We start from the raw sequence: 14,059 nt of genomic DNA, 5'->3' as shown, positions 1-14,059 counted from the left end.
GTTAAATTTTTTAAAAAAATTATGAATCTCAAGTCTTATTAAATGATTCTCTTATGATTTTTTAATTTTTAATAAATTTTGACCATAATAACGTGTTAGGATGAATGTGTTAAAATGTATGGTGCATCCTCCAAATTTTCCAAAAAAAATCTTTTAAGAGTGTGTTTGGATAAGATAATCTAACTAGATAATATATTTTTTTATAGGGAATTAAATTTTTTTATTAAAAGCAATTGTTTGGATATTTTAGTAAAAGGAATTCAAAATTTTAAAATTTTAAAAAAGATTTTAACTAGTTGAAGAATAGAATTTCAAATTCTACCTTTGAGAGATTGAATTTTAAATTCTGACTCCGGCATCGTGGACTGCATCTCCATAGTCAAGAACCAATGCGACAAGATTTGCGATCTCATGCATTTGGCGACCAGCATTGCGAGCTATCGCACCTCGACAAGGTCCGGCGGAGGGCCGATTCGGTAGTCGTAGATTTCGACAAAGTCGTTGATCTTAATCAACGGCACCGCCTAGTCCACCACAGATGGAGGACTAAAGTTAACATCAATAGAGTTTCTTCTACCGTTGGGTATGTATTCGGCGACGAGCAATTTATTGTTGTTTGGGTCAGTGCTGAAGCCAATGAGGTTGACGAGGCAGGGACTGGGGATTTAGGAGAGGATCTCGATCTCGTTTTCAGCGGGACTGGTGCAGTTGCCGCAACCGGTGCATTTGGTGGCGTGGTTTTTAAAGGTGCTAGTGGTGATAAGTTTGGTTGTTTTGACAATGACGAGGAGCTTGCCAGGGTCCAAGGTGATTCTGTAGACTCTGTCGTGGTTGCCTCGACCAAGGAAGGTGTCGGAGGAGAAGCTGTTGGCGGTGGCGACGATGTCGAAAATAAATAGCTTCTACTTTTAATAAAAGAATCCAAACACAGAATTTTAAAAATAAAAAATTTTAAATTAAAACATTTGAAATTCTCATAATTTAAATTGTCTAATGGAACCACACTATAGATTAAATGGGCATTTTCCTATAAGATGAAATGACAAGTGTCTACATGAGATTGATGCGGATGGTGTTACGGCAAAAAAATTCGGTGGAATTAGCATTTCTCAAATTAATAACAAAAAATATTACAACCTACACCAACGGTTCATTTTGCTTTTTCCCGGTGACCTTGAAACGTGTTCTCTCTCTGAGAAAATCTCAGAAGCCACCGTTGTCGTCACCGTCACCGTCTCCGCCATGGAAGGAGGTGGAGGAACGCTCTCGGAGATTCACCAATCCGCGAAGAAGCTCCTGCTGAGGTCTCGCGACGGCCTCGAACGTCTCGAACGCCTCGAGTACTCTGCCGCCGCCGGTGCCGCCTTCTCGGGCGCCGACTCCGAGCTGTCTTTCGCCGTGAAGAAGGATATCACACAGATCCAAACCCTCTGCGTCGAGATGGACCGACTCTGGCGATCCATCGCCGCAAAACCTCAGCGCGATCTCTGGAAAAGGTATTCGATTCGGATCTGGATCTCGTTGAATCGGTTGTTTCCATTAGGATAATCGCGTGTTTCTGATGAAATTGCTTCCTTGATTTTGTGCGTGTTGATTGGCGTTGTGATCGTTGGAGGCGCTTTTCGAATTGTGGAAGAATGTTGGCGATTGCATTTTTAAAATGAATCATAAGAATACTTCAAATTCAATGCGGAATTACACTATTGGAGTTTGGATTTACGCTTTTTAAAACTGTGTGTTGATTTGCGTTGTGTGACGGATTGTCGATTTTGATGATTCGAAATGTAGGAGCGAAGTTGAAAGCGTTCAGTGTGTCTTGAGAGAAATTCGGTGCATGATGTGGTTGATTATTTTTGTTGGCTTAGGGTGAATGTGTGTGTTTTTCAAGTGAGGGAGTTTAGGGAAATTTTGTTTCATGTTGATTCATTTAAGTGATCCATGTAGCTGATTTCACCTAGTGAGACAAGGCTTTGCTGTTGTTGTTGTTGTTGCTTATTCATTTATGTTTCCGAAGTGCTTTTTTTAGCATTTTTTTTGCTGTTGTTTTTTAATGGATTGTTGTAGTGGATTTCAGTAAAATGTTTGGCATGTTAGATTTTATGTGATTGCAATTTGTGATAGTTATACACTGATATGTTATTGTAAATTCTTGAATCTGCTCTCAAAGCAGACCTTGCATATGTTGTTAATTGATGTATGCATGTTTCTAGAGCTGTATTGGGAAACCATTAGTTTATAAATTTTACTCAGACATATGCTAGCAATTAGGACTTGTCAATTTATCATAGTTGGAAATAATGAGAACATGAGTGAAATGTGTGTGCAGTTTCTTAGCTTTTGCCCCAGCCTCTTCATTCTGTTCCAACAGTGTTCACTGAGCAATAAGAACATCTACATAAATTTGTTTTTTTATCTGTATTGCATTTCTAAACAACTCCCTCCTTTCTTCTAAATAAATCAGACAGGTAAGGTACACATCATAACATTTACTTTGTTTTATCCTCCCCTTCCAGTTGAAAATTAAACCATATTTACTTGTTTCGCCCTGCCCCTCGAGTTGAAAACTAAACCATATTCTACTTTAAATCATCTCAATCTTTTGGACTATATGTTACATCCTGATTCTTTTCCTTGATCTTTGCCAAAGTGACGTTCTTTGATCCAAGTTAAGATCTATTGTAGCTCCAGAATTTTGGAGTCCCCAACAAAACATTGTGGGCAGGTTCTCTTAATTGTCTCAGTTATTTGGGTTAGTCATATCATGTAAAATGGTTTCACACATAACTACATGCTATTTTTCATTTCTATGAAACAAAAAATCAAAATTTTCATTTGTTTCTTTTCTTCTGTTTATATTTATATATGTTATATATCATTGGTTCTGTCAATGGGTTTGCAGTATTCTAGTTGAACATTTTCATAAAGGGTGTTATGTTCTCTTGTACAGAAAAGTGGAACAAATAGCTGAAGAGGCTGAATCACTGAGAGCAAGTTTGGATAAATATAACTTACGGAATCAGAAACGAATGAGAGAAGCTAATGAGAGAACAGAACTCTTGGGACGAGCTGTATGTTGTTGCACTACCATGCTCTTGTTTAATTGCTTTTTTATTTTTAATCTTTGCTAACAGCAACTTCATTTAAAATTGCTAGAATGGGGATTCTGCTCATGTTTTGAGAATTTATGATGAGGAGGCACAAGCATTACAGTCAGTTCGCTCTTCTTCCCGGGAACTGGAAAATGCAAATGCTCTTGGGGAGGCCATCCTTTCTTCAATACATGGCCAAAGAGAACGCTTGAAGGTAATTTCATTTCTGTTTTCATTCTTCTACATATAACATAATAGCTGGATGGAAGGATACGAAACATTGCTATGCTACAGTTTAGGTTTAGCTACAATAATCTCTTTCCGGTTATGAGTAACAGTCAATATTAGGATATGACAACATTCCTATTACTAAAAGCAGACATCATAAAAAAAAGTACAATTTAGATGGTAAAAGCAGAGATATTATGTCTGTAAAGAGGTAGTTTCTCTACCCAGTAAATTTAGATGGTAAATTGCTGCAGACCAGCAGGCAGCAGGTCATTAGTTATATTAGATTTAATTATGTAAAATTTCTTCTTTCTGTCTCTATTTGAGTTTTTTTATGCCATTTTCTTTTTCAGATGTTGACCTCTTAAATATTTCCACTAGGTCATTAGTTACATTAGATATAATTATGAAAAATCTCTGCTTTCCGTCTCTATTTCTTGTTCATTTTATGCTAGTTTATGTTTCAGAAGCTAAAACATTTTACATTTTCCTTTCCCCTTTTTCCATTAAATTTTGAAAAATTCTTGCTTCTTCCATTTAGAGTTCATCACACTTGAAAAATTCATTTTGGGAAATACCATGAGAGCGTGTTCTTGAAATTGAATCTTTTATGTTTCATGCGTTCAGCATCAAGCTTAGTTTGTTTTGATGCTTTTCATTATCCTTTTTATTCTTTTGTAGAAAAGGAAATGTATTTTTTACCATCTTAGTGTTGTTTTCTATTTTAACCTATATTATACCCAGATTGGTTTTTTCTAATGGTTTTAATTCCCAAGAATCTTTACAGTAGTGATAATTAGCGAAGCATTATTAATCCCCGTCATATTGTTGTTGATATACATTTTCATCTGAACGTATATATTGGTGCAGAGTGCACATCGAAAAGCATTGGACATCCTCAATACAGTGGGAATATCAAACTCTGTTTTGAGGCTAATTGAGAGACGAAACCGAGTCGACCAGTGGATCAAATATGCAGGAATGCTATTGACTGTCGTTTTCCTGTTCGCGTTTATTATGTGGAGACATTGATCATTCTCAGATGTTGAAAAATTGAAATTTCTGTTTATGAGAGAGCATATAAAAGTGAAATACAAAGTATATTTGGCTGAAATGCGAAACCTAAACAGTTTGTGCATCATGAGGTAACACAGAGCTGCTCTGCTTATAAATCTTGTTATTGTTGCACGATAGGTACTTAACTGAAAACATATGTTTTAGGCTACTTTTGATTTGAAGTATCTATTTTTATTTTCAATATTAAAGTTCAAACCCAAGAGATGCTTGATAAAGCAAAGTTTTAATTTTACTGGGTTGTAACTCGCACTAAAAGTTCAAACTTGAGTCAAGGAAAACAATTGTACTCTATGCTTAATAATTCTAAAAAAAAATGGTTCAAAAATATTGCAACCTTTTTTTTATATAGAAAATAGCATATGGTCACTTCAAAATTTTAGTACTCTTGATCTTGGCCAAAAGAAAAATAACCCGAGAAAATGAAGAATTTAATTTGCATTTATTGTCCATGTAAATGTTTTTACAATATTAATCAATTAGGAATTATTTCCCTAAAAAAATCAATTGGGAATTATTTATAGATATCACTTTTAAAATAATTGTTATGAAAGTCATCAAATTTACCATCAATGGCAATTTATGGTTATATGATAGTGTAACAAAAGTTTGTATTGTAATATATTTTTAAGAAAACATATTCGGTTGAAAACATCAATGATAATTGTAATTATGAGTTTTAAGAAAATATTATTTAATTGAAAGTTATAAAATTGTGTAATAATGATTAAAATTATATTTAATTAAATTTGTTTTATTTATAAATGAACATTGAACTTTTATTTCATTTAAATTAAATTGTTAAAATTACACGTGGTTATTTAGACAAGTTTTTTGATGGCATGTAAGTGATTAGATTGGTAAATATATTAAAACTAATAATGGAAAAAAAGTTTAGAAAGTTTGAGTCAAAATTTAGCTTAAAAACTAAAATTATAAATTTAAAAGTTTAGGGAACATATCGATAATAAATTAAGTATTAATTATTTTATAACTATTATTAATTTTTATTTTATATTGAATTAAATAAATTTTTGGTCGATGTCAAATGTCAGAGTTTTAATCCTTATTTTCCATTTTTAGTCTTTTGCTTTTTTATTGTCATAATTAGTTCCAGTGAGGGGCTAAAAATGAGCAACAAAATGGCAAAAATTATCCTCTATATAGCCTATGATTACCAGCATTAAAAATGGATAAACAAACTATAAGAACTAAAACTTAATTTGAAATTCCAAGGCGACCAAAATTTTATTTAACCTTAAAATTTAATATATTTTTTCCGTTCTTAATTATCTATCTGTCCCTAATTATAAATTTATTTGTATCTTTCTATAAAACCATTTTCTAATTTTTAGATACATTAATTATTTTTTCCCAACATACCTTTATTTAATAATTTTCTCTCCAAACATTAATAAAAAAATAATTAAGTGGATAAAAAGATAATATATTTTTGAAATGATAATATAAATAATTGATAGATTTAATATAATTAACTAAACTAACTACATATTTTAAGGAACGTGAATTAATTAAAAATATCTTATAATTAGGAGTAATATAAATAGTATTCTCAAAGCACATAGTATATCTTGAAAGAAAAAAAACTTAATGCATAATTTATATATTCATTTTTAAGATGATAAGACCATGCAAATAAAACATCAAAATTTCTTGATTTGTTAAAATTAGTAAAACTTAATGAACTTTGATTTGTTAAAGTTAGTGAAGCTTAATAAATTGTAAAAAATATAAAGAAGTCTCTATTGTAGAAACCATTAAGTATAAAATTTTATGTCTTATATATCTATGTCTTTCACTTTAAATGGCAAGATTTGAATTTGATTTTGTTTTGTAAGAGTTTTTCTCAAAATCTGTTTGTCGTCCTAGAGTTTAAATTGAAATCTCAAATCTCAACAATATTTCAAAAGATTGATGTCTGACTTAATCAGAAATAAGATTGATGTCCAACTTAGTCAGAAATAGCCTGGGTTTACACACCTAATAAAAGTAACTTGTTTGCAAATGACTAAGTGAATATTTGATTTGTAGTTAAAAATTTTGCGGTGCATGTTCCAATGTAAATCCAACAGATAAAAGTAAAATGAAAAAAGCAAGAATCCTGATGCATTGAAAAAATTACTTTTGCCTCAAAAGTACTTATTATCCAAGCATGCTCTATGTTTAGAATGGTTGCATACTCTTCCTATTTTTGAGTTTTTCGCTCCAAAGATTGCAAAAAGATAAAGGGCATACACCATCCATTGAACATAAGGTCCGTTGTGATTAATCAATCAATCAAAGAAGCAAATGATGGGAAATAAATTTTGCAGATAAAAAAAAAAGGGTATTTGCTGGGCAATGAATACCGTGAGTTTTCACATAACAATATTAGGAGAGATGACACCTAGGACCCCGAACCAGTAGGGTCCTGGTTTTGTGTCTCCCTCTCTTCACGGCCTTATCATGTGAAAAAGCCACAGACCTCATTTCCTTGTTTTAATCTTCTGGCTGAAACATATTAGTAGATTTCCTAGCAAAAATATCCAGTCAATATAGAATACAAATACATTATTTATAAGGGACAAGTCAGAGTGTGAGAAGAATTAATCAGCCATATAACATGAATAATCAAAATTGATTTGAAACTAATCTTAACCATCTATAAATGGCCATATTAGTTTTTCACACTCTCTAGAGGAACATGTCCCTCATGAGTCATTAACACGTACAGTACGGAGTTTATAAACTCCAGCAGAGACATCAGTTAAGTATTTTACACAACCATGCTGAGGAACATCAAGCACATGAAGACCAAATGCAATATTATGCGCATATTTAGACAACCAGTCAGCAACTGTGGTTGCTTCATGATAACAACGGTAAACTCGATCCGTCAAAATTTGTCATCAACTCAAGTATGGACTCAACAAGAGGAGCAAAAGGAACACCTTTCTGTACCCGTTTATTCAAAATACAATCCATTACTGGAGTACAATCAGTCTCAATCCACAGCTGTGAAACGCCCTTCTCCTTAGCAAGCTTGAGGGCAGTGATGACACTCCACAGTACCACAATAAACCAATGACTACAAGGCTTTGCGGAATCCAATGATCTAACACAAAATGAAGGGAAAAAAAAAAAGATATTGCAGTTTGTCACACCTAATAAACACATGCTCTTCTATAATCAAAGTCACACTAAAGATCCTAACAGAATCCTCAAATTCACTTAATTTAAGCAAGGGTTACCCGCAAGACAAGTTTCCAAGATTTAGCGCGAACCCAAAACACCAAGAACCTGTGGAATCACGAAAAACTGCTGAACTGCTAGTAAGATGTTGCAGAGCCTTATAGGACCCATCTACATTAGCTTTGATCCATCCCACCTCAGGAAAGGTTCACTCAACTGAAATCATTTGATAGTGGCCCCTGTTAATTGCCCGTAAATGTACAATTAGAATTACACCTTCAACCAATGTGAGAAATATTGCAAGAAATTGACAAATGATTGTGGAGACGTCGAAAACCACAATATTGCATTTGCAATTGTGCTAGTAGACCACAACTTAAAACCATGCCTTCAACTAACAATGAAAAAAAGAAGGAAGATTTACAACTTCACCCTATACCTTTTGAAACATCCCACCATATTGTTGGATCTGGATCTTTAGAAGGTGTCACATCAGTCATGGTTGCATCATCATTTATATGTGCTGACTGGATGGAGCAAGCTGAACCTGTTGTAGTGTTCTGACTTGTAGGAGGATCACCTGGATTTTCTGTGCCATTGGATAGTTCCAGAAGAAGGCACGCCATTGTGATTTATAAGCCCAGTACAAAATCCTTCAGGAATCAGGAGTCTTATCTGTATTCATTGTTGGGGTTGAGCAAGCTTTGAATAGTTTAGTTACTCGGATTTTCGATGGCCTCAGGTTCAGATGCCTTAACTTCAGAAGGATTGATCTGGGGTGCATCTTGATTTATAAGCTGTGTTTGGAATTCTTTTGGATTTGTAGCATTTATAGAAGTCAGTGTGTTAGCACAATCTGAGGTCTGTGGTATGCCAGAAAGCCCATGACGGGACAGAATGCAAGCTAAGGCATCCACAGCAGACAGTAGAATATGAGGAAGAACATCGGTTGAATGTGTCACCTGAAAACAAACAAATATATCAAGCAGATTGAAAGAAAAGGAATAACATGGTTACAAGATCTAATCTGAAAGTAAAAACAAAGAAATATCAGCATACTTTTGTATAAAATTGCTGCTGATAATCACTCTCTCACGTAGTTCATCTGAGAAGCATCAAGTGCTGTTGACTCAAAATAAAGCCACCGATCTATATGATTACTCTAACTAAATTATCAGAAGATATAGACTCGTGTCCCTCTGTACAATCCTTTGCTAGAGCAACAGCGATCTCTTTGGAAAGCAAGAATAATGGAAGTAGTCCAACAACAGTACAGTTCCTTATCCACATGCTGCAGTCGTTGATAGTAATCTCATTCTCATCATATACAACTAAAGAGCAATCAAAAGTTTTCTGTGGTGACAACTTCGAATTTACAGAATGACTATTCAACCAAGCCTTTTGTTTTGTTCTGTCGGTAGGGTCACTATATGCTCCAATCATCTCTCCCCAAAGTACTTCATCACCAGATAGATAACGGATTAATAAACCTCCTAACACCTGATTTGACTCTTTAGAAAATGTGAAACAAGGAAGATTCTCCAACTTGGTAGTGGTGTGAATTTTCTTTTCAATTTTGTGAACAGATACTTTCTGTTTAATACCTGTCATACACAAAAAACAGGTTCATTATCAAGAAAACAATATGTAAAACTCAATAAAAACACGTATTAGTAAAACTGTAAATTAATTCTTACACAATGAAAAGGAAAATTGCATATGCAATTTTATATGAGCTAATATACTCGGCAGTTAGAAATTACCCCGAATTTTTGACTCTAAACCCCGTTTTCTGGGATAATTGATGCACTGCAACACATTCTTCAGTTCGCTTCAAAATTGTACACTGCAGACAAAATTAATATTCTGTGAATGTGTATAGCAAATACAATCTGCATATGCCAAACAAACTGATATCAGCTATATAATCATCCTTTGAAGATTTTCAATGTCTATTAGCCCTTATGAAATATTCAAATTTAACAAAAAGCCAAAATGTATGCCCAATTCACCAGGACGGTTCAGGAAAAGACCAATGAATCATACTATTTTTTAAAAAAGAAAATGTAGCCCATATCATATTTCCATGTGAAACAGATAAACAACATAAAATACTCCATGGGTATTCTTAGTCAGTGAAACCTTCATCCTTTGATGCTAAAAAAAATTCTTATGTCTGGGAAATCTCTATCCTTGTTGATTCATCAACAATGGGTTTTGATGCTGGGGATGCTCCATCTCCTTTTTATTCTGCATTTTCACTGGCATGCCAACACAAATAAAATGAAGTGGACATAGTGTGAAACAGGTCTATACAAGAATACTCAAAGACCTTAAGCCAAAACAGAAATCTCCCAATACCTGATTTGACTCTTCAGGAAATGTGACATGAGGAAGACTACCCAACATCCTAGTGGTGTCAACCTCCTTTTTGGTTTTGTGAACAGATGATTTCTTTCTAATCCCACGCCTATACAAAATGCAGGTTCAGAACAAGAAAACATTATGTACAACTGAAGAAAACAAATACAATAGCAACAGTTCCCATCCAGGCATGGGACTATAATTCTTACAGATTTAAAATGGAAATTTAATGTGTGCTGCAGTTAGAACTCACCCGGAAAATGTACAACTAAGCCCCATTTTTTGGGATAACTTCTCCACTAGAGCACGATCTCTAGTGGACAATTCATCAAAATTGTACACTGCAGTAAAAATTCAGATCATGAATGGACACATTTACAAGCCACAAATTTATATAAGCACCAAATCATCCATCAAAGATTTTCAGTGTAGATTAGCTTTCACAAACTAGCCAAAAGAATTCAAAATTTCTCAACTAGACAAAATGGCTACATACCCAATTCATACAAAATGCCAAATTAACGGGAAATATTAACAAAAGGACCAACGACCAATGAACCAGAAAAAACTGTTTTTCTTCGAAAAAACAAATGAGGCCCACATCATATAGCTGCATAAAATAAACAATACCCCCAATGAGATGTCCAGCTCCCAAGCTTATCCTCCTTTGCAAATTTGAAAACTAATATAATCTCAGTGTTTCAACATCAAAATGATATGTAAATGGTTTAGACTCATCTTCCATGTGATCAGAGAGATATGAAAGGCATTTAAAAACAAGCTCTAGATGCAAGTGTGAATTGTCTTCTACAAAGAAAGGAAGGATCTTCTGGTTAATCTCAATCCAACTACACCCTGGATTCTTCTTTAATCCAAGCTCTTTCATCTTTGATCTCACCACACGTACTTCATCCCACTTATGTGCAGAAGCATACATATTTGACAAGAGAATATAGGTTGATGAATCATCAGGATCCTTATCAATAAGCGTTCTTGCAATTTCAGCTCCCAAATCAATATTTCTGTGCAGACGGCATGCAGAAAATAATGTGCTTAACAACTCAACATCATCCCTGATTTCAGGGTTTTGTTGCAGAATCTCATATGCTTCATGCAATCTTCCAGCACGTCCAAGAAGATCAATCAAGCATGAATAATGTTCAACTCTAGGTATAATGCCATAAACATTGACCATTTGATTGAAGTAATAGCACCCTTCATCAACCAACCCAGCATGGCCACAAGCAGATAATATAGCAAGAAAAGTAACCCTATCAGGTTTCATGTTGGACTGCAGCATTTCAGCAAAAAGCTCCAAAGCTACATAGGCCTGACCATGAGACCCATAAGCAGTAATCATGGAAGTCCAGGACACCAGATCCCTTTTGGGCAAACATTTAAAAACACTGAATGCTTCATCTACAGCACCACACTTTGCATACATATCAAGTAGAGCTCCCATAACCACTTCATTGTTGTCCAATTTTTTCTCAATAATCAGATTGTGAATCTCTTCACCTTTTTCTAGTGCTGCTAGTTGAGAACAAGCTGTCAAAACACTGGTAAAAGTAATAGCATCAGGTTCAACATACGATTTTCTCATTTCACTAAAGAGGCCAAGGGCTTCAAAAAGTTTCCCTTCAGCCACATATCCAGAAATCATAACATTCCAAGAAACTACCTTGGACTTTGGTATTAATTTAAAGATGTTTTCAGCTAACTCTACCTTTCCACATTTAAAATATAGATCCATGAGTGAACTATTAATAAAAACATCAGACTGTATTCTGTTTCGTATTGTATATCCATGCACAAACTTCCCCTCTAGTAGTCGGGCTGATCGTGAACAAACCATTATTAAACTACTTAAGGTAGTCAAAGTTGGCTTGACTCCTTCATTGTACATCCTCTTAAAAAGTTGAATGCATGATATGCTGTCACCTTTCAAACCATATCCACTAATCATGGAATTCCAAGCAACAACAGTCTTTTTAGGCATCTGCTCAAAAACCTCTATGGCCATTTCTAGATGACCACATTTTCCATACATGTCAACAAGAGCAGAGCTAATGAAACTGTCCAGCAGAAACCCACTATTGATCAACTCCTCATGGATTTCCATTCCCCTGTTCAAATCCAAAAGTCTAGCACAAGATGAAATAGCAGTTGTGATTGTAACCGAATTAGGCTCAAATCCAAATCTTCTCATTAGGCCAAAATATTCTAGGGCCTCTTTGAAGTTTCCACTTTGATAATAACAAGAAATCACTGTATTCCAGCATGCCACATCCTTCTCAGGCATTTCATTGAACAGCCATATGGCTTTCTCAAATGCATTGCATTTTGCATACATACCCACAAGAGAGCTTCCAACAACAATGTCCATCATTAAACCAGTTTTTACCAAACATGTATGAATCATTTTTCCCAAAACATATTTATACAGCCCCCCACAAGCCTTAAGAACACTAGGGTAAGTATAACTATCAGGTTTTAGGTAAGGGTAGTGTAACAACTTCTCAAAAAGCTCTAGGGCTTCCACATACATGTAATTCTTAGTGTAACCTGCCATCAGGCCATTCCACAAGGATATCTCACATGGGTTTTCCATGTTATCAAAAACACACTTTGCATGATCATACAAATGGCAAGAAAGATACAGGTTAATCAAGTTCTTGCACAAGAAAATATCATTTTGCAAGCCCAAAGTTACAACTTTCTGATGAATGAGCTTGCCTTGCTTCAGTGACTTGGAATTCATACAAGCTCTCAAAAGGGGTAGTAGTTTTCTAGTGTCCATTCAGCAATGACCAGAGAGACACTACACAGAAACCATAATCATCAATCTAAATTCTAAAGCATGGGAATAAAATAAATAACAAACAAAAACACAAATACAATCACTCAAATTGCTAACTTCCTAAAATCAGTGGAAAATCCAACGACCTTAAATTAATAGGAACTACAAACACGGAAACACCCTAATGCCCACCCCATCTAAGATAATCATCATACTTATAAACAAAGATCATGAGCATATCAGAGTTCTTGCAGAAGTAAAAAAAGATGACATAAAAGTATTCAGTAAAATAAAAAGTGTAAACATAAATGACATGCATAAGTTTCCCTCTAGTATCAATACTCCATCTCATTGAGGACATCCCTATTGGCAAAGGAGAAGAAGCAACTAAGGTAGTAATTCTTTAATTAGAATGATAAGCCAACCGATAATTAGAACTTCTCTATCACTATTATCAGCATAAGTAGAGACCAGAAAGAGAATCAACTAACCAAACTTGACTACATTTTTATTCAACTAAAGAATATACCATATTCTGACTCAAATTCAAAATGTGAACTTTGATTATAGATTGTAAATCCCGCATCAATATGATTCTAAAATTGCCACCAGAAATTTCGGTTGTATTAGCTGCTGAATATGAGAGAGAGAATGCTCACCTGAGAGACAGAGAGAGAGAGAGATTTGCAGAAAACTGAACAATAAAAAAGTATCTGAGTTTTGTTTTAAGAGATTGTGTTTGATACGAGACTTTGTACAGTTGTAGCGCTCCCGTGTTCTGTATAGAGCGGCGGTGAGAGAGAAGGGGGCATTGTGTAAGGGACAGAGGGAGAAACAAGTTGAAAAAAAAAATGGCGAAATAGGCAAATTGGTTCCCAACGTTCCTATTGGTGAGAAATTAATTCTAAGATAAAAATAAATAAATTTAATTTACGTGAAAAATATAATATTTAAAAAATTTATTTGATCATAAATTATATTTTTTAAAATTAAATTATAAAATTTAGGAATCAAATATAACATTTTACATATTTATAAATTAAATTTAATAATAAAATATATTTTTAAAAATTAATTTAATATTAAATTATAAAATTCAGGAATCTATCATTAATTTCAACACTAATTCGTACTGCTTCTTGCAAAAATCATGGAATAAATTTAATTTTTTATGGGACAAATTTATATATGCGTCACAATTTAATGGATGAATTTAGCTATTTAGTGAAGAAAAAAAAGGAAAGAAAATACAGAAATCGTAACCATTAATTAAAATTAAATGAAACATCAACGGTTGGGATTGAGTTTCTCA

At 34.1% G+C, this 14,059-nt stretch overlaps 2 protein-coding genes across 8 annotated transcripts; one reads left to right on the top strand and one right to left on the bottom strand.

Moving 5' to 3' along the window:
- Nucleotides 1–1,144: 1,144 nt before the first annotated feature.
- LOC100803902 (membrin-11-like) lies at nt 1,145–4,552 on the top strand. Its single transcript, NM_001255192.2, has 4 exons — nt 1,145–1,496; nt 2,948–3,068; nt 3,154–3,303; nt 4,188–4,552. The coding sequence occupies exons 1-4, from the start codon at nt 1,243–1,245 to the stop codon at nt 4,347–4,349; spliced, it is 687 nt and encodes a 228-aa protein (NP_001242121.2). The 5' UTR covers nt 1,145–1,242; the 3' UTR covers nt 4,350–4,552.
- A 2,386-nt stretch (nt 4,553–6,938) lies between these two features.
- LOC100817231 (pentatricopeptide repeat-containing protein At5g27110) lies at nt 6,939–13,613 on the bottom strand. 7 transcript variants are annotated; one of them, XM_006585985.4, is made up of 10 exons: nt 13,407–13,598; nt 10,578–12,768; nt 10,201–10,288; nt 9,945–10,053; nt 9,726–9,844; nt 9,347–9,429; nt 8,643–9,187; nt 8,023–8,545; nt 7,643–7,822; nt 6,939–7,506 (listed from the first exon to the last, which is right to left on the bottom strand). In XM_006585985.4, exon 2 carries the CDS (start codon nt 12,745–12,747, stop codon nt 10,630–10,632), a length of 2,118 nt encoding a protein of 705 aa, XP_006586048.1. In that variant the 5' UTR covers nt 12,748–12,768; nt 13,407–13,598; the 3' UTR covers nt 6,939–7,506; nt 7,643–7,822; nt 8,023–8,545; nt 8,643–9,187; nt 9,347–9,429; nt 9,726–9,844; nt 9,945–10,053; nt 10,201–10,288; nt 10,578–10,629. The 7 variants fall into 7 exon arrangements, 5 of the variants coding, with proteins under 5 accessions (XP_006586048.1, XP_003530713.1, XP_014634858.1 ...); XM_003530665.5 differs by having other exon boundaries at nt 6,939–7,822; nt 13,407–13,613; XM_014779372.3 differs by having other exon boundaries at nt 6,939–7,822; nt 9,281–9,429.
- Between the last annotated feature and the right edge of the window lie 446 nt (nt 13,614–14,059).

Source organism: Glycine max, chromosome 8 (genome assembly GCF_000004515.6).
Source record: "Glycine max cultivar Williams 82 chromosome 8, Glycine_max_v4.0, whole genome shotgun sequence".
Classification (NCBI taxonomy): Eukaryota; Viridiplantae; Streptophyta; class Magnoliopsida; order Fabales; family Fabaceae; genus Glycine; species Glycine max.
This window is presented reverse-complemented; position numbering and strand designations above follow the sequence as displayed.

Coding starts and splice junctions, on each gene's coding strand:
- LOC100803902 (NM_001255192.2), top strand. CDS start 1,243: ATGGAAGGAGGTGGAGGAACGCTCTCGGAGATTCACCAATCCGCGAAG. Junction 3,069..3,153: donor CAGAACTCTTGGGACGAGCT/GTATGTTGTTGC, acceptor TAAAATTGCTAG/AATGGGGATTCTGCTCATGT. Junction 3,304..4,187: donor GCCAAAGAGAACGCTTGAAG/GTAATTTCATTT, acceptor ATATTGGTGCAG/AGTGCACATCGAAAAGCATT.
- LOC100817231 (XM_003530665.5), bottom strand. CDS start 12,747: ATGGACACTAGAAAACTACTACCCCTTTTGAGAGCTTGTATGAATTCC.